The following is a 25,842-nucleotide window of genomic DNA, read 5'->3' on the forward strand; positions in this document are numbered from 1 at the left end:
ACTTTAACCCACTGAGCCACCCAGGTGCCCCTTTAGTCATATTATTTTAATCATTCTTTCTTTCTTGTATCCTTTTATAGCTTTTTATTCTGTAGGTATCCCTCCTCTTCAAACTCTTTCCCTAGTATCTGAATCTAACTTACTAGGTTCTGATTCACTTAATTATTATTTGTTCTCTGAACAAATATCACCTCTGATGACTCTGCCCCTGACTTGTTAACTAACTTTGCTTCCCTCTTCTATCCAAACTAGTCGGCATAGTTATTGACTTCCGATATCTCTTTTCTCTAGTTTTTTCCACACTATCGTTTATGACTGCATGGTTTCAATGGTTACTTCTATTCTGGAAACTATTAAGCCTATCTCACTCCACACTTAACAGCTATAAACCAAACTCATCCATTCACCTCAACTTACTTGCCACCTCTCTCTCCTCTTTCTCCCCTATCATTTCTTTATCCTAGCCAACATCCAGGAATTATCCTCAACTTCTTCCTCCCTTTTTATCCTGCGGATCTCTATTAAACAAATTTCAAGATGCCTCCTAAATTTGTTCATTCCTTGACACTTCCTTTGCCTTCAACCTAATCCAGGCCAAAATTCCCTCACAACTGGATTTTAGCAACAATGTTCTGAATGGGGTAAGGGTTCATCTGTCTGTATCCCCCTATCCTTCCTTCTAGGCTACTCTTACTGTAACAGTCAGTGAGGCATAAGGAAAGGGGACTTGAGCCTGAAATCAGGAGCCCAAGGGGAAATTCCTTTTCTGCCACCTCAGATGACACCTTCACATATTTCTTTCCTTCCTCTAGGTCTGGAAGTTTCCTTATTTGCAAAATGACAAGTTGGACTGTCACATGGGCTCTAAGTTCCCTTGCAACTCTAACAGTTTTCTGTTCTGATGTTTCTTTGCTCAAGGAATAGTATTGACAACTTTCCATTGTTGTCCAGACCTACCCCCATCCTTTACTCTCCCCCTCCCCCTCCCCCCTTTCCCACTAAGATCACAACTGTTACTGTTTTCCAGCTTGTACTGTCCCTTAACATCGAGATTGCTCAATTCCCCATATCCTTAATGAGCTCCAGTCCTTCCACTGTAAATGTCTGTTCCTTGCTCTATTGTTGTTCTCCTTCATTTATATATTACTTGTTTTACAAACATTTTTGAAGTGACTGCTAATGTACAAGAAAGACACTTTGCTAGGTCCGGAGAATAGAGAAGTTAAAGACATAATCCTTGCCCTCAAAGAATTTACCATCTTATTGCAGAAAATGGGTAACAGATACAGAGTAATGTGTTAAGTACTATGCTAAAGAATTTAATATATCCTAGTTGTTTTGGGGGCAGAGAAGAACACTTAACAAGACTGAGTACATAGGAAACCTTTAAAAAGGATGTGCTAATTTCAAGCTGGGTCCTTGAAACTCAAAAGGGAAATTAAGAATTGAGGAAATAAGGTGTGTCCTACTGCTACTTTGAGAAGCCATGAGGAGAGGGGAAATTTCTTTTAAACAGGGCATACTGGGCCAAGTGTCAGATTGGAATACTGGAGAAGAGCCGGTCAAGAAGCAAGCAGTGAAGCTGATCATGATGAAAGAACTGGAATGTTACCCTAAGCACTTTGGATGTTACCGAGGAAAGAGTGAAGAATGGATTGTACTTTGGTTCAGACAATGTCCTCCTCCTGCTACTGGGTAAAGGTGGTTATTGGGCAATGAAACATTCAATCCGGTAGGGGGAAGGATAATCCGGCAGGGGGAAGTTGTGCCCTGACAAAAACTGTTTAGGCTGCTGTTTGGCTCACTAAACCGCTAATATGACCAAAGCTTCACGGTTTTGCCAAGCTAAGTGGCTTCACTCGGACCCCGTCTAGTGGTCATTAACGTCCCGCCGCCGCGTCACAGTGACCCCGCGCCAGGCCACAGCAGAGGGGCTTCCGGAGACATCGCGAGACTGCCCGGAAACCGCGGCCCTGGCAAAAGCGTCTGGTCACCAGGTAACAGCACCAGGGCTGCTGAGGAACCTGGCGCCAAAGAAATTTACAGACTTGACTTCCAGTCTCGGTTTGTCCCGCAAGTGGTGAGGTGCCTACGGGGAAGAGGCGTGGGGACTAAGGAAACCCTAGAGCCACGTTTCTCAAACTTGCCTGCCATTAAGACTTTCTTGGGTCACTGGTTAAAATGAAAAACCCTAAGCTTTATCTCTAGACATCTAGAATTTACAGAAAATCAGTCTGGAAGTTTTTGTATTTTAAACAAATGGCTATAATCAGGCAAGGGTGGGAAACAGCTCCAGAGGAGGGATACACGGCTAGAGGGGTGGGCGTCGGGTGAGGGAGAGGGATGTGTGAGACGGATATGAGTTTGAGAAGGAAAGCCTGGGAGCTGACCTGGCAATTTAGAGCATTGGGAAGCCAGTGAGCCTGAGGCTCGCTAAGGGAAATATTCAAACTAAATTCGGAAACATCCACTGCCTGTAGCCTGTGGGAACCCCAAGAGATAAATTAAGGCAAAGCGTCCACTAAAATGGATTCTCAGAGCCTGTAAAGCAGCTCTAAGCTGTCCCCCACTGGCAATTGGGAGAGATAGAGATATCCTAGGCAGGAGGAATGTAATGAAAAATTATGAAAAAGCTGTTTCTCAAACTTTAGAAAATAATGGACTTCTTTTTAAAGAAAAGCAAGGACATCCCACAAGTGTTGACATAATTATTTTTATTATAATGTTCTAAAATGCGTCCAAACCCTAACTGGTTCCATTTAAATACCCGAAGCTTATAGTATCTCTAAAGCAAACTACAATACCAATAAAGTTCAAATTAATCTTACATTAACAAGATGAATAGTGGTGTTCTGATGAAACTAAATCCTCTCCTCTGGATTTGACTGCTACAATGCAGGTTCTTTTGAATGAAGTCTATATTATTGTGTGTTATGGGTTGATTCAGTTATCTCCCTTTCCATATTCAAGCCCCTGAAAAGTTTCCTATAGCTTGTTGATGAGGTCCATTGCCCCTTTGCTTTTCTAATTATCTGAGATAATTAAATTAATTTCTATACAAACACCAGCTTGTGTACCAGAACCCACAGACAAAATCCATTTATAGCAAGGTCATTCATGAGGATTTAGATGATACAAAATTTATCTATCCGTTTTATTTATCTATCCGTTTTAGCCCAGTTTAGAAAACAGAGCCTGGGGCGCCTGGGTGGCTCAGTGGTTTAAGCCGCTGCCTTCGGCTCGGGTCATGATCTCAGGGTCCTGGGATCGAGTCCCACATCGGGCTCTCTGCTCGGCAGGGAGCCTGCTTCCCTCTCACTCTCTCTGCCTGCCTCTCTGCCTACTTATGATCTCTCTCTGTCAAATAAATAAATAAAATCTTTAAAAAAAAAAGAAAACAGAGCCTGAAGCAAAGACTCATAACACTTTTTTGGGGGGTAGTAATCTCAGGGAAGCAGGAGAGAAGGAGAAAAGGAATGAGAGAAGGATGGAAGGAGGACAAATATAGCCCAGTATATAACCCTGAAGACCAGAGCTGTCTTCAGTGAGACCTTTGAAATGGCTGTGTCTTCTAAAAGTCCATAGGGGAAAGAAGGGAGAAAAAATGATTTGTAGCTTCTGTCCCCCACAGATAAAAATTACCCCATAGGGCATCACCTCCTTTATAGCACAGGGTTGCTTGTGCATGGCCACCTGTACAACAGTTTCCTGCCTCAGCTGTAAGAAAGAAATCCTGGGGTATATAACCACTTTAAGATGTACATTTTCACTACAGTTATCAGTGTAAAAACGATATTTGAAATTTCCAGAAAATATTCTAAAATTTTAAAATAGTAGCTAAAGAAATCATATTTTTAAAATATTTTAAATATTTCAAATATTTTTTTTAAATATTTCATTTCTACACACTAGCTCCAGAGAATGTAATTCCTAAAAAAAATCACTTGCAATATCAACAAAGATATGATCCTTAAAAATGACCAAAAAAATATTAATGGTCTTAATTACAAGAAAACTATGAAACTATTGAAAATCATTAAAGCAGCGCTCCTAAAATAGAGAGGCATAGCACAGTGATGGAAAAGAACACTCAATATTAGATATATGTTAGTGCTTCACAAATTGTTTATAAATTCAGTGCAATTCCTAACAAAATCCTGACAGGATTTTTCATGGAATGTGAGAATTTATAATTTTGATTTTAAAATGTGTATGAAAGAGTTAAAGAGGAAAGGATTCGGGGTGCCTGGGTGGCTTATTCATTGAGCATCTGCCTACAGCTCAGGTTATGATCCCAGGATCTTGGGAATGAGCCCCAGGTAGGGTCTCTTCCTGCTCAGAGGGGGATCTGCTTCTCCCTCTCCCACTCCCCCTGCTTGTGTTTCCTCTTTTGCTGGGTCTCTCTCTGTCAAATAAAATAAAATCTTTTAAAATAAATATATATATTTTTAATCTTTAAAAAAGAAAAGGAAGAGAGGATTCTGGGAATATAGCTGAGTAGGAAGCATCTGTTTGTCCACCTACACAACAAAAGCACTGATAGAATCTGGTGTAAATATTTTAGAACCTGGTGTCTACTGAAGGCTTACAACTTCCAGGGGAAGACTTAGACCATAAACCTCAATAAACTTTGGTCAATCTCACCTCTACAGCAACTAATCCCCTACACCCAAAGCCGTAGCAAGAAGCTACACAGGGGTTTCTGGAGCACCTTACACACAGCTTGCAGAAGCCAAAATGGGCAAAAAGCACACTAGCCACCAAACATCAAGGATCTGTCCTCTGACCACTGATTGCTGCTTCTGATCACAGCAATATAGACAAAATGTGCAAAGCAAAACCTAAACATGTCTACAAGAAAAAGAAAAAAAAGGTCTTTCTCTTAAAATGTGGGTGGTGAAGGAATTACTAAATAAGCCACAGAAAGAATAAAACATGAGCAAAAAAAAAAAAAGATACATTTGGGGGCGCCTGGGTGGTTGAGTGGGTTAAAGCCTCTGCCTTCGGCTCGGGTCCGTGATACCCGGGTCCTGGGATTGAGCCCCGCGTCGGGCTCTCTGCTCAGCAGGAGCTTGCTTCCTCCTCTCTCTCTGCCTGCCTCTCTGCCTACTTGTGATCTGTCTATCAAATAAATTTTAAAAATCTTTAAAAAAAAGATACATTTGACCACATTAAAAATTTATAGCTTTTTTTTTTTTTTAGAAAATGCCATTAAACATAAACTGGAAAAAAAAAAGGAGAAAAGACAAAGTATAATCGGGGAATAGATATTTGCTACATATATAATCAAAGAAATACTGGTATCTGAAAAAATACAGTGTATCTAAAAATTAGTTATAAAAACACAACCCATTAGGAAAAATGGATAAAATATAAGAAACCACAATTAACAGAAAAGGAACTCCACATGGTGATAAATAGGAAAAGACCCTCAATCTCTAGTAATTATAGAATACAAATTAAAGCACAAGGAGGAGATGAGAATACTGACCTGGCTGTTTTCAAATCCCTTTTTTGCTTTATTTTTACTTATAAAAAAGATCTGAGAAAAACAAATAATGAGATATCACTTCACACCCATCAGATTAGCAAAAAGACAGCCAATATTAAGTGCTGACACGGTACAGAATGCATTGTAGAGAAGTAAGAATTCTCTTAACTGCCCTGGTAAAACTCCTTTGGAGAACAGTTTGGCAATTAATAGCAAAACTGAAAATGTCCAACCCAGAAATAGCCACTCCCAGTTTTAAACCCTAAAGAAACTCTTGGACGTGTGTTAAAAATGATATGTAGGGGCGCCTGGGTGGCTCAGTGGGTTAAAGCCTCTGCCTTCGGCTCAGGTCATGATCTCAGGGTCCTGGGATCGAGCCCCACATTGGGCTCTCTGCTCCGCGGGGAGCCTGCTTCCTCCTCTCTCTCTGCCTGCCTCTCTGCCTAGTTGTGATTTCTCTCTGTCAAATAAATAAAATATTTTTTAAAAAAAGACATGTATATAAGAATCATAAAAGCAACATTGCAAAAGAAGAAAAGAACACCTAAAGATCTATCATTGTAGGAAATAAATTCCTTACAATAGAATGTTACACAGCCAGGGGCGCCTGGGTAGCTCAGTGGGTTAAAGCCTCTGCCTTTGGCTCAGGTCATGATCCCAGGGTCCTGGGATCGAGCCCCACATTGGGCTCTCTGCTCAGGAGGGAGCCTGCTTCCCCATCTCTCTCTCTGCCTGCATCTCTGCCTACTTGTGATCTCTGTCTGTCAAATAAATAAATAAAATCTTTAAAAAAAAAAAGAATGTTACACAGCTATACAAATATTCTAGAGCTACACATATCAACTCTGATGATTCTCACAAACAAAACATTAAGCAAAAAAGAAAGTTGGAATCAGAGTAGTGCCATTTATGACTGTAAAAATACATTTTAAAAAGTACTATATATTGTTTAAATATACATACATCTGTAGTAAAAGTATAAAGACATGAACATAACTCTAAACTCTAAAAATAAGAGACATCTAACACTAAACTCTAAAAAGAGAATAGGTAGAAAGGTATAGAAGGGTTCAAAATGTGTGTTTTTTTTTTTTATTTGACAGAGATCACAAGTAGGCAGAGAGGCAGGCGGGACTTTGGGGGCAGGGAGCAGTCTCCCCGCTGAGCAGGGAGCCCGATGTGGGGCTCAATCCCAGGACCTTGAGATCATGACCTGAGCTGAAGGCAGAGGCTTAACCCACTGAGCCACCCAGGTGCCTCCAAATGTATTTATAATGTTTTATATTTTCTTAAAAGATTTTATTTATTTATTTGACAGAGAGAGAGATCACAAGTAGGCAGAGAGGCAGGCAGAGAGAGAGGAGAAAGCAGGTGCGGAGCAGAGAGCCCGATGCAGGGCTCCATCCCAGGACCCTGAGATCATGACCTGAGCCGAAGGCAGCGGCTTAATCCACTGAGCCACCCAGGCGCCCCATAATGTTTTATATTTTAAGGTGGACTATAGGTCCATGATTGTGGTATTATTCTTTACACTTTCATTATGAAGTATTTTTCAGACAATATTAAAAATAGGTTTTTTTACTTAATTAGAAACTTTGTTCAGAATATTATTGTCATGTTTGAAATTTGATCTGTAAACAATAATCTTAAATTTTGGTTGTAAAATGAATTCATGCAAATTTCAAAAATCTACAAAGATTTATCAATTTTGTTTTATAGTACATTTTGCATTCTGAAGTATATATGGATACAGTCCATATCTTTGAATATTTTATTGTGGGTATTTTATATAATATAGCCTGTGTAGTTATATGTCAATGTATGAGAATACAAATTGGAGGCCATCTTCTACTAAATTCATTTTTCTTCTGATGCATTGGTTTCCTGTCCAGAATATGATGCAAACTGAGGTGTTTGGTTGGTGAAATTCCAGATATATGAGAATAATATCACTCAATTTTAAACTGTACTTTAAAAATATAATAAAGTTTATAAAACTGGGATATTTATTACTTAAATAGCTATACTTCCAGGATGATTGAAAAAAATGGATTACTTTAAACCTATGGACCACATATATTTCTCTTACATAAAGCAATATTTTATTAATTAATTAATTTTATTAATAGTATGTTCCCCTTATTTAATAACCCTAATGTATTCCAGGTGAAACAGTGAAATAAATAGTATTCACCTTATTTGTGAACAAAACAGTAAAATAATAGTGGTGATAGCAAACATTTATTGACCTGTGTACCAGACACCATGCAGAGTATTCTATACATGATTATCTTATGTAATCTTCATAATATTCCTTGGAAGTAGGTACCATTATTAACCTAATTGTATAATAAACAGAGGTAATATAGCCTCCTGGTACTTACCACTGGCTATGTTTTTGCATGGAATGTACAGAAAGAGAAAGAGTAAACCCACCAAATATACCTCAGCCCAGGCCCTTTGCCTGGTTTGTACTGTGAATGCAGGGACACTAGGGAAAAAAAACAAAACTGATTTACCCTGCCCAAGACTGCCTGATCAGAGGGCAGTGGAGACAAAATCTGAACCAGGCAGTCTGGACTGAAAAACACTGCCTTATGTTGCCTCTTTGTGGATTACAGTTGTAGTAACATAACAAATTTCAAGGCTGACTCCATTTTCAAGTAGTTTGCACCATTGTCCTATGTACATACTCACAGTTTTTACATGATGTGTTCTGTTTTCAGGGTTTTGAAAATATGATCAACATGGGTACTATGGAAAAAGGAGCCAGAAGACTTGGTTGCATTCTCAACTGCCACTACCTTCAGTAGTTTGAGACAGATCTCTGGGCCTTAGTCTCTTCATATGGGAACACCAGATAATATTTCTTGAGAGGAAAAAAATCTTTTAAAAGATGCCCACAGTAACAACTCAGTACTAGGGAGAGGAAAAGATTTAAAAGTAGAAGTGAATGAGCATTGTATATTTAATTAATTTTGGTGTTTTAAAAACAATTAAGTCTATAAACTTAGAAAATACCTACATGCCTTTAAAAATGTCTCCGAAGTAGCTTATCAAATAGTTTTATATAAGGAAATCAAAACGTCAAAATAATTTTTCCTAAATTACCATGTACATAATATTCCTTTTTTTTTATTTTTAGAAAGTTGGGCATAAAACAATACCTAAACCTGCTTTTGAGATGGTATCAGAACCAAGCTACTGCTGAGAGTTTGATTCAGAGAGAAATCATGGTTCGACTAACCTTGGATCTAATAGCCAAAAACAGCAATCTTAAACCCCGAAAAGAAGAAACCACCTCACGCTACCTGAAGAAAATAACTCATATAAATTTTTCAGACAAAAATATAGATGCAATTGTAAGAATTCTGAAATTGATTCCTATTTTTACATAATTAACAATGTAAAATTTAAAATAGGTGTCAGAAAATACATTCTTATTACCTATATTTTGATCATACTGTGTTTTGATTAGTATATTGTTTTCACTTTAATTTCTTTTTTTTTTTCTTTTTTTTTTTTTTTTAAATGTTTTATTTATTTGACAGAGAGAAATCACAACTAGGCAGAGAGGCAGGCAGAGAGAGAGGAGGAAGCAGGCTCCCGGCGGAGCAGAGAGCCCGATGTGGGGCTCGATCCCAGGACCCTGGGATCATGACCCGCCGAAGGCAGAGGCTTTAACCCACTGAGCCACCCAGGCACCCCTCACTTTAATTTCTTGCTTTTGATGTTAAAATTATTAAAACTAAGTCTCTATAAAATATATCATCATGATTGTTAATATATGTGCTAAATATATATGTCCCCCTGAAATATTCTAGTGTAGCAAATTAGATTTGAAAGTGGATGTTAGGGGCGCCTGGGTGGCTCAGTGGGTTAAAGCCTCTGCCTTGGGCTCAGGTCATGATCCCAGGGTCCTGGGATGGAGCTCTTTGCTCGGTGGGGAGCCTGCTTCCTCCTCTTTCTCTCTGCCTGCCTTTCTTCCTACTTGTGATCTCTGTCTGTCAAATAAATAAATAAAATCTTAAAAAAAAAAAAAAGAAAAAAGTGGATGCTAGAAAATAATTTCAAAGATAATACTTTTTATAATTCCAGTTCCTTGGAATATAAGTTGTTTTTTTTTAAACAAGATAGCAACAATTAACCATACAAATACCGTATTTCAAAACTTTAACAGTGAAATCTTTTTCACTCATAATTTAACTGGTTATATAAATGGAGATTATACTATAATTTATATCAGACAAGATTATGTTTGTTTGAATATACTCTGATACTATATTTTCTCTGTGTTTAGCTAATTCTTGGCTTTTAGGAAACTTTAAAGGAGCAATAACCCTTTTGGCCATTTGTATTGGTTTCTGTTGTCTACAATAAAATGCTAAAGACTATAGACAAGAGAAATTTTCTCAGAAATATAAGATATGTGAGGGAAGGGATGATGTCTGTTTTGTTCATATCACTCTAAAGCTCCCCCTCTAATCCAACTCAGTGGCTAACCCATATTAAGTGCTTAATAAATGTTTATCAAAATGAATGAAAAAAATACCAAAGTCCCAAGCACAACTCTCAATCAAGGTAATTTTGCAGAGACTCTACCAAGTTCCTATTCTGTATTTCTTTTCAGTTTCTTTTTTTTTTTAATTATATTTTATTTTTTTGTCAGAGAGAGAGAGAGAGAGACAGTAAGAGCACACAAGCAGGAGGATGTGTAGGACTCGATCCTAGGACTCTTGGATCATGACCTGAGCCAAAGGTAGACGTTTAAATGAACCACCCAGGCATCCCTTCTTTCCAGTTTCTTAGTGATTCTTCTCCCTATGAATCCAATTGCCCAGAAAACTCTCTACTTCATCATACCATTACAGACTTGTCTTCTGCAGACAGCCTCCATTTAATGTTCTTTTGTCTCCTCACAATGAGTGCTCCTTTGGTTTAGATGATCTTTTTTTAGAAGCAAAGCAAACTAGTTAAAGCACAGTTAACCTTGGAGCTATGCAGGTGTTAGGGGCACCAACACCCCCACCACATTCCCCAACACCCTATTACCCAACACAATTGGAAGTCCTTGCATTATATACATACAAAATAAGCTAGAGAAAAGAAAGTGTTATTAAGAAAATCATAAGAAAGATAAGATATATTGCAGTATTGTACAATATTTATAGAAAAAGAATCCATGTATAAGTGGACCCACTTATAACTGTATAAGTGCAGTTCAAATCCATGTTGTTCAGAGGCCAACTATAATTCAGTTGGGCACCTGGGTGGCTGGGTGGCTCAGATGGTTAAGTGCCCCACTCTTAATTTTAGCTCAGGTCATGATCTCAGGGTCATGAGATTGGGCCCCATGTCAGGGGGATGGAGCCTGGGGATGGAGCCTGCTTGGGATTCTCTCTCTTGCTTTCCCTCTGTCCTTCTCCCCCTACCCCCAACCCTATCACATGCACGTGCACCCATGCTTACTCTCACTCTAAAAAAAAATTCACACTAAGAATACCTTGTAAACACAATTCCCAAGATATGGTTATATTTTTTAAATCTTTTTAATAAAAGTTAAGATTTTTTTAAAGATTTTATTTTTTAAAAAATAATCTCTATGCCTAATGTGGGGCTCGATTACAACTTCAAGGCCAAAAGTTTCAGGCTCCATCAACTGAGCCAGCCAGGCACTCTAAGCTGAGGTACTTTTGAGCATAACTTCACTTTATCTCTTGCCTGCTTACTCTAGGCTGACTCTACCACCACATAAGAAATGGCAGTTAAAAAAATATACCTTTAATTATTTTCTTATCTCAAAAGTAACTAGTGTGAGAAAGCACATTGTGTTTATTAGTTCATTGGTGGCTGCCTTTTTAAAAAAAATTCTCTTTGTTGAATGTTATAATTTAAGTATAATTTGCTTTTATAGATTATAGTTGACAGCAGACTCGAGAAATGCATGTTCTTAACAGTAATTTATCAATAAAAATTTTTCAATCAGAAAAAAAAGTAACTCATGTGCATTTCTATGAAATACATATTAAAAGAAACTGGCCTAATCCCATCATGCAGAGAAGACCACTATTAACATGTAGGTGATGTCCTTCCAGTCTTTTTTCTAGCACGTTTTCATATAATTTTACAATAGTGGGTCATATTGAATGTACTGTTTTCATTTTGAGATCTACAAAATATTGCTAAAGAAACTAAAGGATATCTAATGGTGAAAGAGCATTCCCTTCAATAGCATTATCGTAGTTTATTAATCTATTACTCCTGACTATCTATATGACTTCCCATTTTCAGTATCACAAACATGTTTACTTCCAATCCTAGAGAAAGATTAAGACCTGATTTATAGCAGTGCCCGGGTGGCTCAGTCTGTTAAGCATCTCAGCTTAACTCAGTTTAACTCCCGCTCAGCAGCGAGTTTTCTTCTCCTTCTCCCTTCACCCCTAAACCCCTCCCCTGCACTCATGCTCTCTCTCTTGCTTTCACTCATTCTCTCTCAAATAAATAAATAATTTTTTAAAAACCCTGATTCATAATGTTAAAGCAATAATTTGTTAAATGCTTCAACTTCCAGAGGAACCTAACTGCTTCCAAGGAAAACTGCTTGCCCTAGGAAAATCTTTCTTAACAAATACAATTTTATTGATATAGTTACAGAATACAAAACCTAGAACTAATTTTACTATCCTTCAAGACTTGTTTTGACTGTGCTAAAAACAGAGAAATACTTTTCTTTTACATTAAACATAAGGAAATTCACAGAACGGTTAAGTGAAGAACTTTCTTTAAAACAAACTTCTCAATTTTCAGAAGAAATTAAGTATGACCTGTTTTTGTTTTCTTTTAGGGAGACCTCTCTCCTTGCAAAAATCTTAGTGTTTTATATTTGTATGATAACCGTATTAGTCAAATGACTAACTTGAATTATGCTACAAGTCTGACTCACTTATACCTACAAAACAATTGTCTTTCATGTATAGAGAACCTCAGGTCATTAAAGAAACTGGAAAAACTGTAAGTGTTTTTATTTTTAAGAAATGTAATTGTTTGTAATCATTACAGTAATATGTTTGCATGCAGGCCTTTCCATTATCTGCAGTTGTGCAGAACAGGCCTTATTCTCTTGTAGAATTATTAGTACAAAATAAACTGTTACACATGTTACACTTGGCAATTTGTTTCATTAAGCCTGATATACTTTTCTTTTGTAGGAGGGTGAGTTGTCTTAACCACTATTTATAAGGATACCTAAAGCATCCATAAAGACTCAACTGGTGAAAAAGTTTCCATGGAAACCAGATGAGCTCTCCTTTCAGAATCACACATCTGGAAGAGGCAGGGTTATAGAGTTGATACTGTTGATTTGATTGTAAAAAGGCATTTACTGCCTATAATGATTTTAATTCAACAATGAAAACTGGTGTATTCATTTTTCCCAGATTGGAAGAATTACCAGTGCTTCTCAAAAAGTAGGCCAAGAACCTCAGAATGGGAAGAGAGTAGGGTAGAAAATCCTAATTAAAAATGAAGATTGCTGGGTTCTGATCTAGATAGCCAAATGAGAGTCTCTGGTGTTAGGCCCAAAAATCTTCCATTTTTAAAACTAATACCCGGGGAGGTAGCCTAGGTGGCTCAGTTGGTTCAGCATCTGCCTTCAGCTCAGGTCTTGATCTCAGGGACCTGGGATGGAACCCTGTGTTGGGCTTCCTGCTCAGCAGGGAGTCTATCTCTCCCTCTCCCTCCACCCCCTTCATGCTCTTTCTCACACTCTCTCTGGAATAAATTTTGAAAAGCTTAAAAAAAAGACCCTTCTACCCAGATGATTCTTCACCTAATATATAAAAGTAATACTGGTAGATCATTTAATAAGAACTATTCCAATTCTCTCACTTAAAAAAATAAACTTATTTCTTAGACTAAATTAAGTATAAGAATCATATAAATAAACCTTTCATTGATTCATTACAAAGACGATTCTGAAATTTCCACATATATAATTTTCATTCAGCTCAGTGATTGTTACGTTTTTGTCATGTTTACAGATCATGATTCTCAGAACGTGTATTTAAAATTGTTTTATATTTTGCAGGTATCTGGGAGGCAATTACATTGCTGTCATAGAAGGTTTAGAAGGATTAGAAGGACTAAGAGAACTTCATGTTGAGAGTCAGAGGCTTCCCCTTGGAGAAAAGCTTCTGTTTGATCCAAGAACTCTTCATTCTCTGGCAGTAAGGCCAATCTGAGTATTCTGACAAAGACTATAGTTATTAACAGTTATAATGAAACAGGAAGGTAGCAAAGGTATATCTGGACATTACATATGCTCTATGTTTATATGGCCAGTTGAGAATTTTTTAATTTAAATTCAGTTAGCCAACATGTAGTACATCATTAGTTTCAAATGTGGTGTTCAATAATTTACCAATTGCATATAACACCCCGTGCTCATCACATCATGTGCCTCCTTGATGCCCATCTCCCAATTATCCACACCCCCACCCTCCTTCCTTCCCTCCAGCAACCTTTAGTTTGTTTCTCCTCCTCTGATCACTTCCTATTCAGTTTTCCCTCCCTTCCATTATGATCCTCTGTGCTGTTTCTTATTTTCTACACGAGTGAAACCTATGATAATTGTCTTTCTCTGATTTTGCTCAGCATAATGTCCTCTAGTTCCATCCACATCAATGTAAATGGTATTTGCTCTTTTCCAAAGGCTGAGTAATATTCCATTGTGTATGTATGTATGTGTGTATATCTATACAGATCTATCTATCTGTATATATATCTTCTAGCTATATAATCTTCATCCATTCATCTGTCAATGGACATCTGTGCTCTCTCCAAAGTTTGTTTGGCTATTATGGACATTGCTGCTATGAACATTGGGGTTGCTACATTTCTATCTTTGGGGTGAATCCCTAGTAGTACAATTGCTGGATCGTAGGGTAGCTTTTTAACTTCTTGAGGAAATTCCATACTGTTTTCCAGAATGGCTGCACCAGCTTGCATACCCACCAACAGTGTAAGAGGATGTACCTTTCTCTGCATCCTCATCAACATTTGTTGTTTTCTGACTGACTAATTTTAGCCATTCTGACTGGTGTGAGGTAATATCTCAAGTGTGGTTTGGATTTGGATTTCTCTAATGCTGAGTGATGTTGAACATTTTTTTTTCATGTGTCTGTTGGCCATTTGTATGTCTTCTTCAGAGATACGAGAGCTATGTCTATTCATGTCTCCTGCCCATTTCTTCTGCCCATTTATTTGGTTTTTGAAAAGTTCTTTATAGATTCGAATTGAGAAGTTCTTTATAGATCTTGGATACTAGCTCTTTATCTGATACGTCATTTGCAAATATCTTCTCCCAGTCTGTAGGTTACCTTTTATTCACTGTTTCCTTTGCTGTGCAAAAGCTTTTTATCTTGATGAAGTCCCAATAACTTTTTTTTTGTTTTTGTTTCCCTTGCCTTTGAGATGTGTCCTGAAAGAAGTTGCTGGAGCCAAAGTCACAGAGGTTGCTGCCTGTGTTCTCTTCTAGGATCTTGATGGATTCCTGTCTCACATTTAGGTCTTTCATCCATTTTGAGTCTGTTTTAGTGTATGGCGTAAAAAAAATTGTCCAGTTTCATTCTTCTGCATGTGGCTGTCCAATTTTCTCAGCACCATTTATTGAAAAGACTGTTCTTTTTCCATTTGGTATTCTTTCCCACTTTGTCAAAGATTAGTTGACTATAAAATTGAGGGTCCATATCCACTTCTGGGTTCTCCATTGTGTTCCATTTATCTATGTATCTGTCTTTGTGTCAGTACCCATTACTGTCTTGATGATTTAGCTTTGTAATAGAGCTTGAAGCCCAGGATTGTGATGCCACCAGCTTTGGTTTTCTTTTTCAGCATTCCTCTGGCTATCTGGGGTCTCTTCTGGTTTCAAACAGTTGAGCTTTTACTTGAGGGTTAAAATGAACTTTTCTCACATAATTTCTCAGAGATAAGAAGCTATAAAGTGGGAATAATAATGCCTGCCTCTACAGTACTAAAAGGATCAAAAGAAGGTTGTGGAAAGGTTATGTAAATTATTAGGTTCTAGTCCAGATGTCAATTCATTCATAATTTCCGCCTTGGTGATTATCATGATTCCAAAATTTAAAATACTATGAAAAAGTCTAAGGAAAGAGTCATGCACAATTATTTGGCAAATTTTAAACAACTTAGAGAATCATGATGATGAAATTGTTTTCTCGCTGGATTTTGATTTGATTGTAGGTTGCACTACGAACAGCTCTGCCTCATCAGAAGCAGGCAGATCTGGGAGTACCAGATTTGAATCTCCTGCTGTGACCTGATGCCCAGATACATGGTGAAGGTGTCACAATTAGTTGAGAAGCCAGGAGGCGCAATGGAGGCTTTTGCTAATTCTCAAAATGGGATTTGTTAGGATAGACTACCTTCAGTTCTGGGGCAAGAGACATAAAGGGAAAATGGTTGTGTGTTTATAGATTTCATTGGCTTTATTTTAGAGGGCCCAGAAACAGAGGGCAATAAAAAGTTTGTGAACCGAATTTATAAAAATTGAAAAATAGTCCTTTAAATTGGAAAAGAAAGAAGCGATCTTATTTCTATCCTACCCTCTCTCTATCTTCCCCAAAGAATCAAGTGTATCTCAGCTCACCTCCACTGACCCAAATAAATTGATCCCTTTATGAGGATGGCCAGTTTTATTACAAATGCCAGTGTAAACATTTTGCTTGCTCAATTTTTGCATAGATTCAAACAGATTCTAAAATTCTAAATATAAGGCATAATTTTTTAAATTCTTAAAAAGTATCAAGAAGTATTTTCTCTAAAGGTTAGTTATGGATGGCTTGGTGGGTCAGCTCAGTTTTGGTAGAGATTATTAGGCCATAGATTTTAAGTTGGTTTTGGTTTAGTGCTTCTCTACTGTGTATTTATGTCCTCACTAAGAGTGACGTTCATACTGCTTGTTAATTAGCTAATTTTTATTTTAAGTGCCTTCTGAACATATGGATTGTCAAGAGAAAACTATATAGAGAGATAAAGATAAAAATTAAACCAGATAATCTCTAAGTCATTTTTCCTATTTAGAAAAATAGACAAAACTATTTGTTCCTATGTAAGTACAAATCTTAGTGATATTTAACACAAAAAGATAATTTGCTTAAACTGAAATAACCGTTTTTCTACACTCTGTTATCATTTGTTTGTTGGGGCACTTTTTTTTCTTTGCTTCTTGATTCCTGGCTCCTTTTTTCTATAAATCTTTTATATTCTAGAAGAGGAAAATCAGACTTGTGAAGGAATTTTAGACAAAAGTAGTAAGTCATATCACAATTACTAAAGTCCTTAAAGTTATGTCTGGAAAAATATGGCAGAAAAACAAAATTTCCATGGCTTTTAATTTTTCTGCCTAAAAAGCAAAATAGCCTGAACTGATACATTTTTCACAAATTAAGATTTCTGGTTACTATATATAGCATTTAATTAGACTATTTGTTAATGCTAATTTATTTTCCTTACAGAAATCCCTCTCTATATTGAATATCAGCAATAATAATATTGATGACATAAGAGACCTAGAAATACTGGAGAATCTTAATCAGCTCGTAGCAGTTGACAACCAACTTCTGCATGTGAAGGTAGTGTAAAGAAAAAATAATTTTAAAGTATTTACATGAAATTGTGAATTAAAAGTAATTATTTTTCTACATATCTATAAAATTTATTACTTTAAAAACTATTCTGGATTAACTCTAAAACTAGCATCTGAATCTCAACTTCTTACTGTATTTGCACAATTCTGTCCTCTTACCTGTTTTTCTCTCCCATACCCCAATGCCTCCACTCCTCACCAAAAGAAAGAGGTTTCTCTGAGAAGGAAATAATTGCTTTTCCTCTCTGTATTATATTTCCATCAAATGTTTCCCTCTGGAGATTAGATTTCTTACCACTTAACTCTGATCTCCCAATGACTGAATTTCTAGTAACTATGATTAGATCTGAAGTCTCTCTCCTGGCTGCTGCTCCTTGAGCAAGTATCTGGATCTTGAACTTATTCTAATTTGTGCCAGCTGTATTCATGACATGTTATATCTTATCATACCATATTCATTCAATTATTTATTCATTCAAATATGTACTGAGCACCTACATGTCTGTCAGACACTGTAGTATTCTGTGTAGATCAGAGGAAGGAAGGATAAAGTCCTGGGGCTCAAAAAATCCACAGTCAGCAAGTAACAGGACTACAATGTGATTCTGTTTTCATAAGTATTGTGGTAACACCAACTCAGCCTGGGGCTAGAAAAGGCTTCCTGGAAACAGTCATCTGTAAGCTGAGCCACTGCCATGACCTCAGTTTCTGGTATGGCAATAGGGTGGGCTGGGTTTAATTTCTTTACCTGAAGCCATAGGCGCAATGGAGGGCTTCCCCCCCCCCATAAACAGAGCTCTTGTTTTCAAAACTACTTCCAGACATCTGTCCACTGACCTTAAAAAAGTTTCCCCTGACTTGTTTCCAAATTCAGACCTATTACCTGGCTAGTCCCATAACTACTATAAGCAGTAGATAATTATGAAAATACTATACATATTATACTATAAATAAATTCCCCAAAATACCTAAAATGTCACTGAACAATCAGGATGGATATTCAAAATAAAAATAAGGAATAAATATAAATAAATAAATAAGATAAAATAAAAATAAGGAATGCTTCCAATAAGGAAGCATGACTCAGTTAATTGTTGCATCTTACAACATGAAGGATGTAAGAAGTTCATGTGATAAAGTCTACATTCAAAAATATTTTAAGTTTTAGGCTGCTCTTCTAGACTTTTTCCCCACTGGGCATTTTGTATTCATCAAAATTATTTAATTTTTCTATGATTTTACAGTATTTGTATGAATATGATTTTGTGGTAGATCAACAGCCTTATATGAAATAAACTACACATGCATATGATCCTAATCAAAGTGACAGAGCCTGGAGTCTAAGTTTTTATTAAGTAGAGAAGGTTTGTGCTGTGTTTAACATTCCCTATTCATCACATGGGAAATAGAAACAGAGCGGCCAGTCACAGAAGCTAACTTTTCCTAGGGAGAGAAAAGTGGAGCATTCTAGTCTCCCAAACTGTCATCAATTTTAAGTGCAGTTTAAGTATTTTTCCCAAATGTTTTTGTAAACCAGGTTTTACACGCAATGCTTGGTAATGAGTGGTAAATATATTTTAAATGATCTGATTAGGGGGCGCCTGGATGGCTCAGCGGGTTAAAGCCTCTGCCTTCGGCTCGGGTCATGACCCCAGGGTCCTGGGATCGAGCCCCGCATCCGGCTCTCTGCTTAGCTGGGAGCCTGCTTCCTTCTCTCTCTCTCTCTCTCTCTGCCTGCCTCTCTGCCTACTTGTGATCTCTATCCGTCAAATAAATAAATCTTTAAAAAAAAAAATGATCTGATTAGTTGTTAATTATAATTACTACCAAGATTCATTTCAGTTATTGTCATTATCCTTAAAGCCTTATGATATTATCCTTTTTTTTAAAGATTTTTTATTTATTTATTTGACAGAGAGAGAGATCACAAGTAGGTAGAGAGGCAGGCAGAGAGAGAGGAGGAAGCAGGCTTCCTGCGAGCAGATAGCCCGATGTGGGACTCTATCCCAGGACCCTGAGATCATGACCTGAGCCGAAGGCAGCAGCTTAATCCACTGAGCCACCCAGGCGCCCCGATATTATCCTTTTTAAAAAAGATTTTATTTATTTATTGAGAGAGAGAGCACGAGCACAGTGAGAGGGAGGAGGGGCAGCTGAAGTGGGAGAGAGAGAAGCTCAAGAAGATGTAGTGCTGAGGATGGAGCCTGAGATCGTGACCTGAGCTGAAATCGAGGTTTGGATGCTTAACCGACTGAGCCACTCAGGAGCTCCTCTATTATACTTTTAACTCTGAACAGAAAATGAAAGTTTGGTAACAGGACAAAAATGCTAGGCTCCAAATGATTCCAAAGGAAGTTTTTCTGAATGACATTAACACCAAGCTATTTCACCTACAGTGATTCTTAAGCTATGTTACTAATGCATAATCAGGAAAAATGTGTAACCAAAATACTTTCATTACTATTGATTATTCGGCCCAATGATAAAAGTCTAAATAAACAAATCCTTATATAAGGATTTGTTTATTTAGACTTTTATCATTGGGCCGAATAATCAATAGTAAAAAAAAATATATATATATATATATATATTTTTTTTTTAAAGATTCTATTCATTTACTTGACAGACAGAGATCACAAGTAGACAGAGAGGCAGGCAGAGAGAGAGGAAGGGAAGCAGGCTCCACGTTGAGCAGAGAGCCCAATGCGGGGCTCGATCCCAGGACCCTGAGATCATGACCTGAGCTGAAAGCAGAGGTCTTAACCCACCAAGCCCCCCAGGAGCCCCTACAAATCCTTATATTTTAAGACTGAACTCAATGTTACCTCCTCTGTGTAGTTCTCCCTGAACCCATCTCCATCAAGTTAATCTATTAAAAATATTTATAATATTATATGTGCCAGGCAGTGCTCTATGTCTTCTGAAAACATTCTAGGCACTGAGGATACCATGATTAAGATAGATAGCATCTCTACCCTCAAGGAGCTTACATTAAAATGAGGCGGGAGGGAACAGTCAGAAAATAAATAAGCAGAGAAGATCATGAAAAGGGCTATGAAGAAGTTAAATAGGATGACACAATGGAAAAGGGGTCAGTAGATATTTTAAATCAGTTTATCAAAAAAGTCATCTGAGGAAACTTATGCTGAGACCTTAAGAGTGATAAAGAACAAACTGTGCAAAGAGTTAAGAAAAGAACATACCAAACATAAGGAACAGAAGATTTAAAGATTCTGAGTATCTGAGGAACAAAAAAGAGGCCAGTTTACTGTGATAAGCATCCCAGTGCCTAGCTCAGTCTCTAACACAGTGTAAGTACTCAATAAATAATTGTTGAATGAGTGAAGAGGCAACAGTTAAACATGAGATTATGATAGGGGTCAGATCATAAAAATCATTTAAGCCATAGTCATGAATTTTATTTTATTCTAAATGTAATAAAAAATCACTAAAAGGATTATATTTTTAGAAGATTATCAGATGAAAAGGAGTGGATGGATTAGAGGTATATATTTTTTTATTGACCCTATGGAACTTGTTGAGTAGGATGCACAAGAATAAAGGAAAGAGAAGAATCAAGGATGAATCCTTGTTTTTTTGCATGAGGATCTGGGGAGACATGGTAGCCTTTACAAGTTGGGAAGTACAAGGGATGGAATAAAAGACTTCCTTCTATTGAAATGTCTACTGGACACTGAAATTGACAGACCAAGTAGACATTTGGAATTCAAGGGAGAAGATAGGAAAGTTTGAGAGTCAACAGTATTAACAGGATATTTAAAGCTATGACTCTGGGTGAAAGACAGTAGGAATAGAGAATAGATTTCAATATTTAGAGATCATTTAGATGAAAAGGCACTAGGAGAAGTAAATGATGTAGAAGAAGACAAGAAAAAGAAGCTTCAAGAAAGAGGGAATGGCTCCTTGCATTTGATGCTGTTGAGTGGCAGACATGAGGGCAGATAATACGTTGACAGAAATCTAGTGAATTTAGCAATAGTAAGATTATATCTGGTCAAGTATCATGGTTGGGTTTTGTTTTGTTTTTTTCATATTTCGGAAATGGAGTGCTTTAACAGGGCTTTGCACTTTTTTCTTCTAACCAAAGCCACATGAACCTCTTAGAAATTTCATTCCATGTTATGGCTTGAAGAACTTGAGGTTTTTCATGAAATACTTCTCCATACCTGAAATTTCAATATACAACAGAACAAAAATGCTAGACTCGAAATGAGACGAGAGAAGAAAAAATTAAAAAGATTACCTGGACAGACTATCTTAAAATTAAAGGTACCAGGAACAGGTTTAATTTGTGAGGAAGTTCAACCAGAGACAGACTGTGGTTGAAAAATCACAGCAGAATTTAAAAGAAGAAGAAATTAAATATTCAATACAAAGCTTAAATGACAAAACTGTATGTCTCCAAGAAAGAACAAAAGAGAAAAAATGGAAAATAAGCAAGTAAAAAAGAAATTTAAAAAATTAATTTAGGAGATCCAACTAATGACAAATAAGAATACAAGAATCAGAAAATGGGGGGGAAGGAAATAAAATTATATTTAAAAATAATATAATGGGCTATGATGTATAAACCAAAACAAGAATCATCTCTCTCTCTCTCTCTCTCTCACACACACACACACACTCGCACACACAGAAAGCCAGATAAAATATGGGAATCAACTTTTTCAGTCACTAGACTAGAGGTGCACAGGACTGTGGACCCTAAGAGAAAGAAAACAAACAAGGTGAGCTCTCTCATTATCCCAGCTTTCTGCCTGAAGGCACTTTCCAGACCACAAATGCAGGGAGGGCAACAGCAAACAAGTGCCATGAAAATGTAAATCATAACAGCAGAAAAGTCACTCAAGAAAAAACATCGGAAATGACATGGAGGATGGAATTAGAAGATGGAACTTTTAAAAAGCTGTTATAAATATGGTCTAGAATTTAAAGCATGAACACAAACAGAAGAGAAATGGAAGATGCAAAGAAAAAAGTAGATTTGAAACTGAAAAATGGATCTATAATGAAAAATTAATTGGATGGCATTCAAAGTAGATTAGACATTAAAGAGGGCAATTGTTATGAACAGCACTGGGTAATGTATGTAAGTGCTGAATCACTGAATTCTACTCCAGAAACCAATATTGCACTGTATGTTCACTAACTAAAATTTAAATTAAAAAAGTAGATTGAATATTACAGAAGAAATTATCAGTGAACTTAAATCTATAGCATTAGAATTACTGAAACTTAAAGATACAGAAAATAAAAACACTAAAAAATGAACAGAGCCTCAGTGGCTTGTGGAATATAACAAGCATTTAAACATGTATGTAAAAGGAGTTCTAGGAGGAGTAGGGGCAATGCTGGGGACTAAATGTTTGTGTCCCTTTAAAATTCATAAATTGAAACCTATCCCCCGGTAATATTGATGATATTTGAAGGTGAGGCCTTTGGGAAATAATTAGGTCTTGAGGCTGGAGACCTCATGAATAGAATTAGAGTCTTGTTAAGAAGAGAAGGGACTACGACTTTCTCTCTTAGCTATGTGAGGATATAATGAGAATACAGGCATATACAAACCAGGGAGAATGCTCTCACAGGATCACAGTATCTGCCAGCGCTTTGATCTTGGACTCCTCAGCCTCCAGAATTGTGAGAAATCAATGTTTTTTGCTTAAGCCATCCAGTCTATGGTATTCTGTTATAGCAGCCCAAATGAAGGAGGAAGCAGAAAATAGCTTTGAAGGAATAATGGCTTCAAGGTACACAGAACAGTTAAAACTCTCTTGGGAAAACAAAACCAAACAAACAAAACTAAGTTGAAGGATTCACACTTTCCTATTTCAAAACTTACTACAGATCTGTAGTAACAAAGGCAGTGTAGCATTGTCATAACTATGAGACTGGGAATCCAGAAGTAAACCTTCAAAAAAATGAAAGAAACGAACCTTCACATTTATGTCAACTGATTTTTGACAAGGACACCCAAGACAGCCCAATGGGCATAGAACAGTTTTTTCAACAAATGATGCTGAGATATTTGGATAGCTGCATATAAAAGAATCAAGTTGGATTCCTTCCATAACATAAACAAAAATCTATTTAAAACTGGTCAAAGATATAAATATGAGTTAAAACTACAAAACTCTTTGAGGAAAACATAGGGATAAATCTTTATGGCCTTGTATCAGACAAAACCTTCTTAAATACAACACTAAATGCATAACAAATAAAAGATAAATTAGACTTCAACAAAATTAAAAACTTTTGTACTTCAAAGAATACCACTAAGAAAGTGAAAAAGGCAAGCCAACCGACTGGGGAAAAATATTTGCAAGAGCTATAACTGATAACAGACTTGTGTCCAAAATATATTTAAAAAACTCTCACAACTCAATAACAAAAAGACAAACCAATTTATAAATGGGCAGAGAACTTGAATAGATATTCCACAAAGAAGATATAGAAGTGGATAATATGCACATGGGAAGATACTGAACATCATTAGTCATTAGGGAAATGTAAATTAAAATCACAATTATACACCATACTGATAAGATAGCTATAATTAAGAAGACAGATAATAACAAGTGTTGGCAATATTGTGAAGAAATGGGGTGCCTGTGTGGCTTACTCATTTAACTGTCTGACTCTTGGTTTCAGCTCAGGTAGTGATCTCAGGGTCCTGGGCTCAAACCCCATTTTGGGAACTGCACTCAGCATGGAGTTTGTCTCCAACCCCTACCCCTCTTCTCACTTGCGTGTTCACATGCACATGCATGCTCTCACTCTTTCTCAAATAAATAAATAAAATCTTTAAAGATTGTTAATTTTTTGAAACAAAAATAATAACCACAGATCATGGGTTAATGACATATAAAAGTAAAATAACAATAGCAAAAATGACAGGGAGGGAGGAAATGGCAGTGAACTAAGGTTACATATGAAATGATGTCATTATTTGAAGAAAGACTGTGCTTATTTAAGGATAATTGTTCTAAACACTAAAGCAACCATTAACATAACAAAGATGTTTGTAACTAGTAAGTCAGTAATAGAAAATGAGAGGCAAAAATAGGGGGGTGCAGGAAAGAAGGAAAAGGGAACAGATAAGACAAATAGCAAGATGGTACTTTAAACTCAGTAATATTGGTAATTATATTAAATGTAAATAATCTAAACATTCCAATTAAAAGGTAGAGATGGGGGGTGCCTGGGTGGCTCAGTGGGTTAAGCAGCTGCCTTCGGCTCAGGTCATGATCTCAGGGTCCTGGGATCGAGTCCCACATCAGGCTTTCTGCTCAGCAGGGAGCCTGCTTCCCTCTCTCTCTCTCTCTGCCTGCCTCTCTATCTACTTGTGATCTCTCTCTGTCAAATAAATAAATAAATAATCTTTAAAAAAAAATAAAAAAAAAATAAAAGGTAGAGATGGTAAGACTGGACTTCGAAAATCCAATCACATGCTCTCTGCAAGAAAACACTTAAAAGATAAATATATGTACAGGTTAAAAGTAAAATTATAGGGAAATATATACAAAAATAATAAAATTAGCTGGAGTGACTATATCAATATAAGATAGAACAGATTTCAGGATAAGAAATATTACAGAGATAGATCAGGAAATTTTATGATTAAAAAGTGCCAAATCATTAAGAAAACATAACACTCCTCAAAAGATATGTAGCTAATAACAGAGCTTTAAAATGCAGAAAGCAAAATTTGGCAGAAGAGAAACAGACAAATACATAATTAAAACAGAGATTTCAATATTCTAAGTAGCTGGTAAATCAGTAAGGATATAACAGGTGAAACACAGTCAGCTGAATTAATCTAATTGACTCTCTCAGATCACTCCACCTAAGAACAGAAGTTGTAATATTCACCAAAATAGTCCATTATGCTGAGCCATAAAGCAAGCTTCAAAAACTTTAAGGAACTGAAATTTTACAGAGTATGTTATTTAATCACAATGGAATTAAATTAGGAATAAAGGAAAGAGCTTAAAATCTCCAAGTACTTTGAGATTTAAAAACACTTTTATTTTTTAAAGATTTTATTTATTAGAGAGAGAGAGAAAGGGGGTGAGGAACAAAGGGAGAGGGACAAGCAAACACTGCACTGAGCACTGAGCTCAATATGAGGCTCAATCTCAGGACCCTAAGATCATGATCTGAGCTGAAACAAGAGTTGGACACAACCAACTGAGCTACCCAGGCACCCCTAAAAACACATTTTTAAATGTGGGACAAAGAAAAATCTCATAAGGAAAATTAGAAAATATTTGAACTGAGTGAAAATGAAAAAAATCTGAAAATCTGTGGGATGCAGTAGCATAGTGCTTAGAGGGAAATTTATAGCTTTGAATGCCTATGTTACAAAAGAGGGAAAATTATCTAACTTAGCCACTTCAAGAAGCAAGAAAAGTAAATGCAAATTCAGTTCAAAAGAAGGAAATAATAATGGTAACAGCTGAAATCAATGATATAGAAATACAGACTCACTACAGAAAAATCAATCAAACCAAAAGTTGACTCTTTAAAAATAAAAATAAAAAGTAATCAATTCCAGGTGAGTTGATAAGAAAACAAAGAGAGAAGACACTACCAATATCAGAAATGAAAAATGTGTTGCTATGGTTAAAAAGATAATAAAGGAATGTTGTAATGAACTTTATGC

At 36.6% G+C, this 25,842-nt stretch overlaps 1 protein-coding gene and 1 non-coding gene across 3 annotated transcripts in view; both read left to right on the forward strand.

The window, feature by feature from the left end:
• Nucleotides 1-1,936: 1,936 nt before the first annotated feature.
• The window catches only part of PPP1R42 (protein phosphatase 1 regulatory subunit 42), a 59,267-nt gene continuing 35,361 nt past the window's right edge, over nucleotides 1,937-25,842 (forward strand). Inside the window, exons 1-5 of one of the 2 annotated variants that reach the window (XM_046022662.1) lie at nucleotides 1,937-1,997; nucleotides 8,637-8,853; nucleotides 12,336-12,502; nucleotides 13,578-13,716; nucleotides 17,026-17,142. In XM_046022662.1, the coding sequence (XP_045878618.1) occupies nucleotides 8,725-8,853; nucleotides 12,336-12,502; nucleotides 13,578-13,716; nucleotides 17,026-17,142 (552 nt within the window). In that variant the 5' untranslated portion in view covers nucleotides 1,937-1,997; nucleotides 8,637-8,724. Of the gene's footprint in view, nucleotides 2,081-8,636; nucleotides 8,854-12,335; nucleotides 12,503-13,577; nucleotides 13,717-17,025; nucleotides 17,152-25,842 lie in introns of those variants that run through there. The other variant, XM_046022652.1, reaches the window with a different exon arrangement.
• Nucleotides 7,859-7,985, forward strand: LOC123928821. Its single transcript, XR_006815822.1, has one exon. It is a non-coding gene; the product is annotated as a small nucleolar RNA SNORA51 (small nucleolar RNA).

This window comes from Meles meles, chromosome 1 (assembly GCF_922984935.1).
Source record: "Meles meles chromosome 1, mMelMel3.1 paternal haplotype, whole genome shotgun sequence".
NCBI classification, from domain to species: Eukaryota; Metazoa; Chordata; class Mammalia; order Carnivora; family Mustelidae; genus Meles; species Meles meles.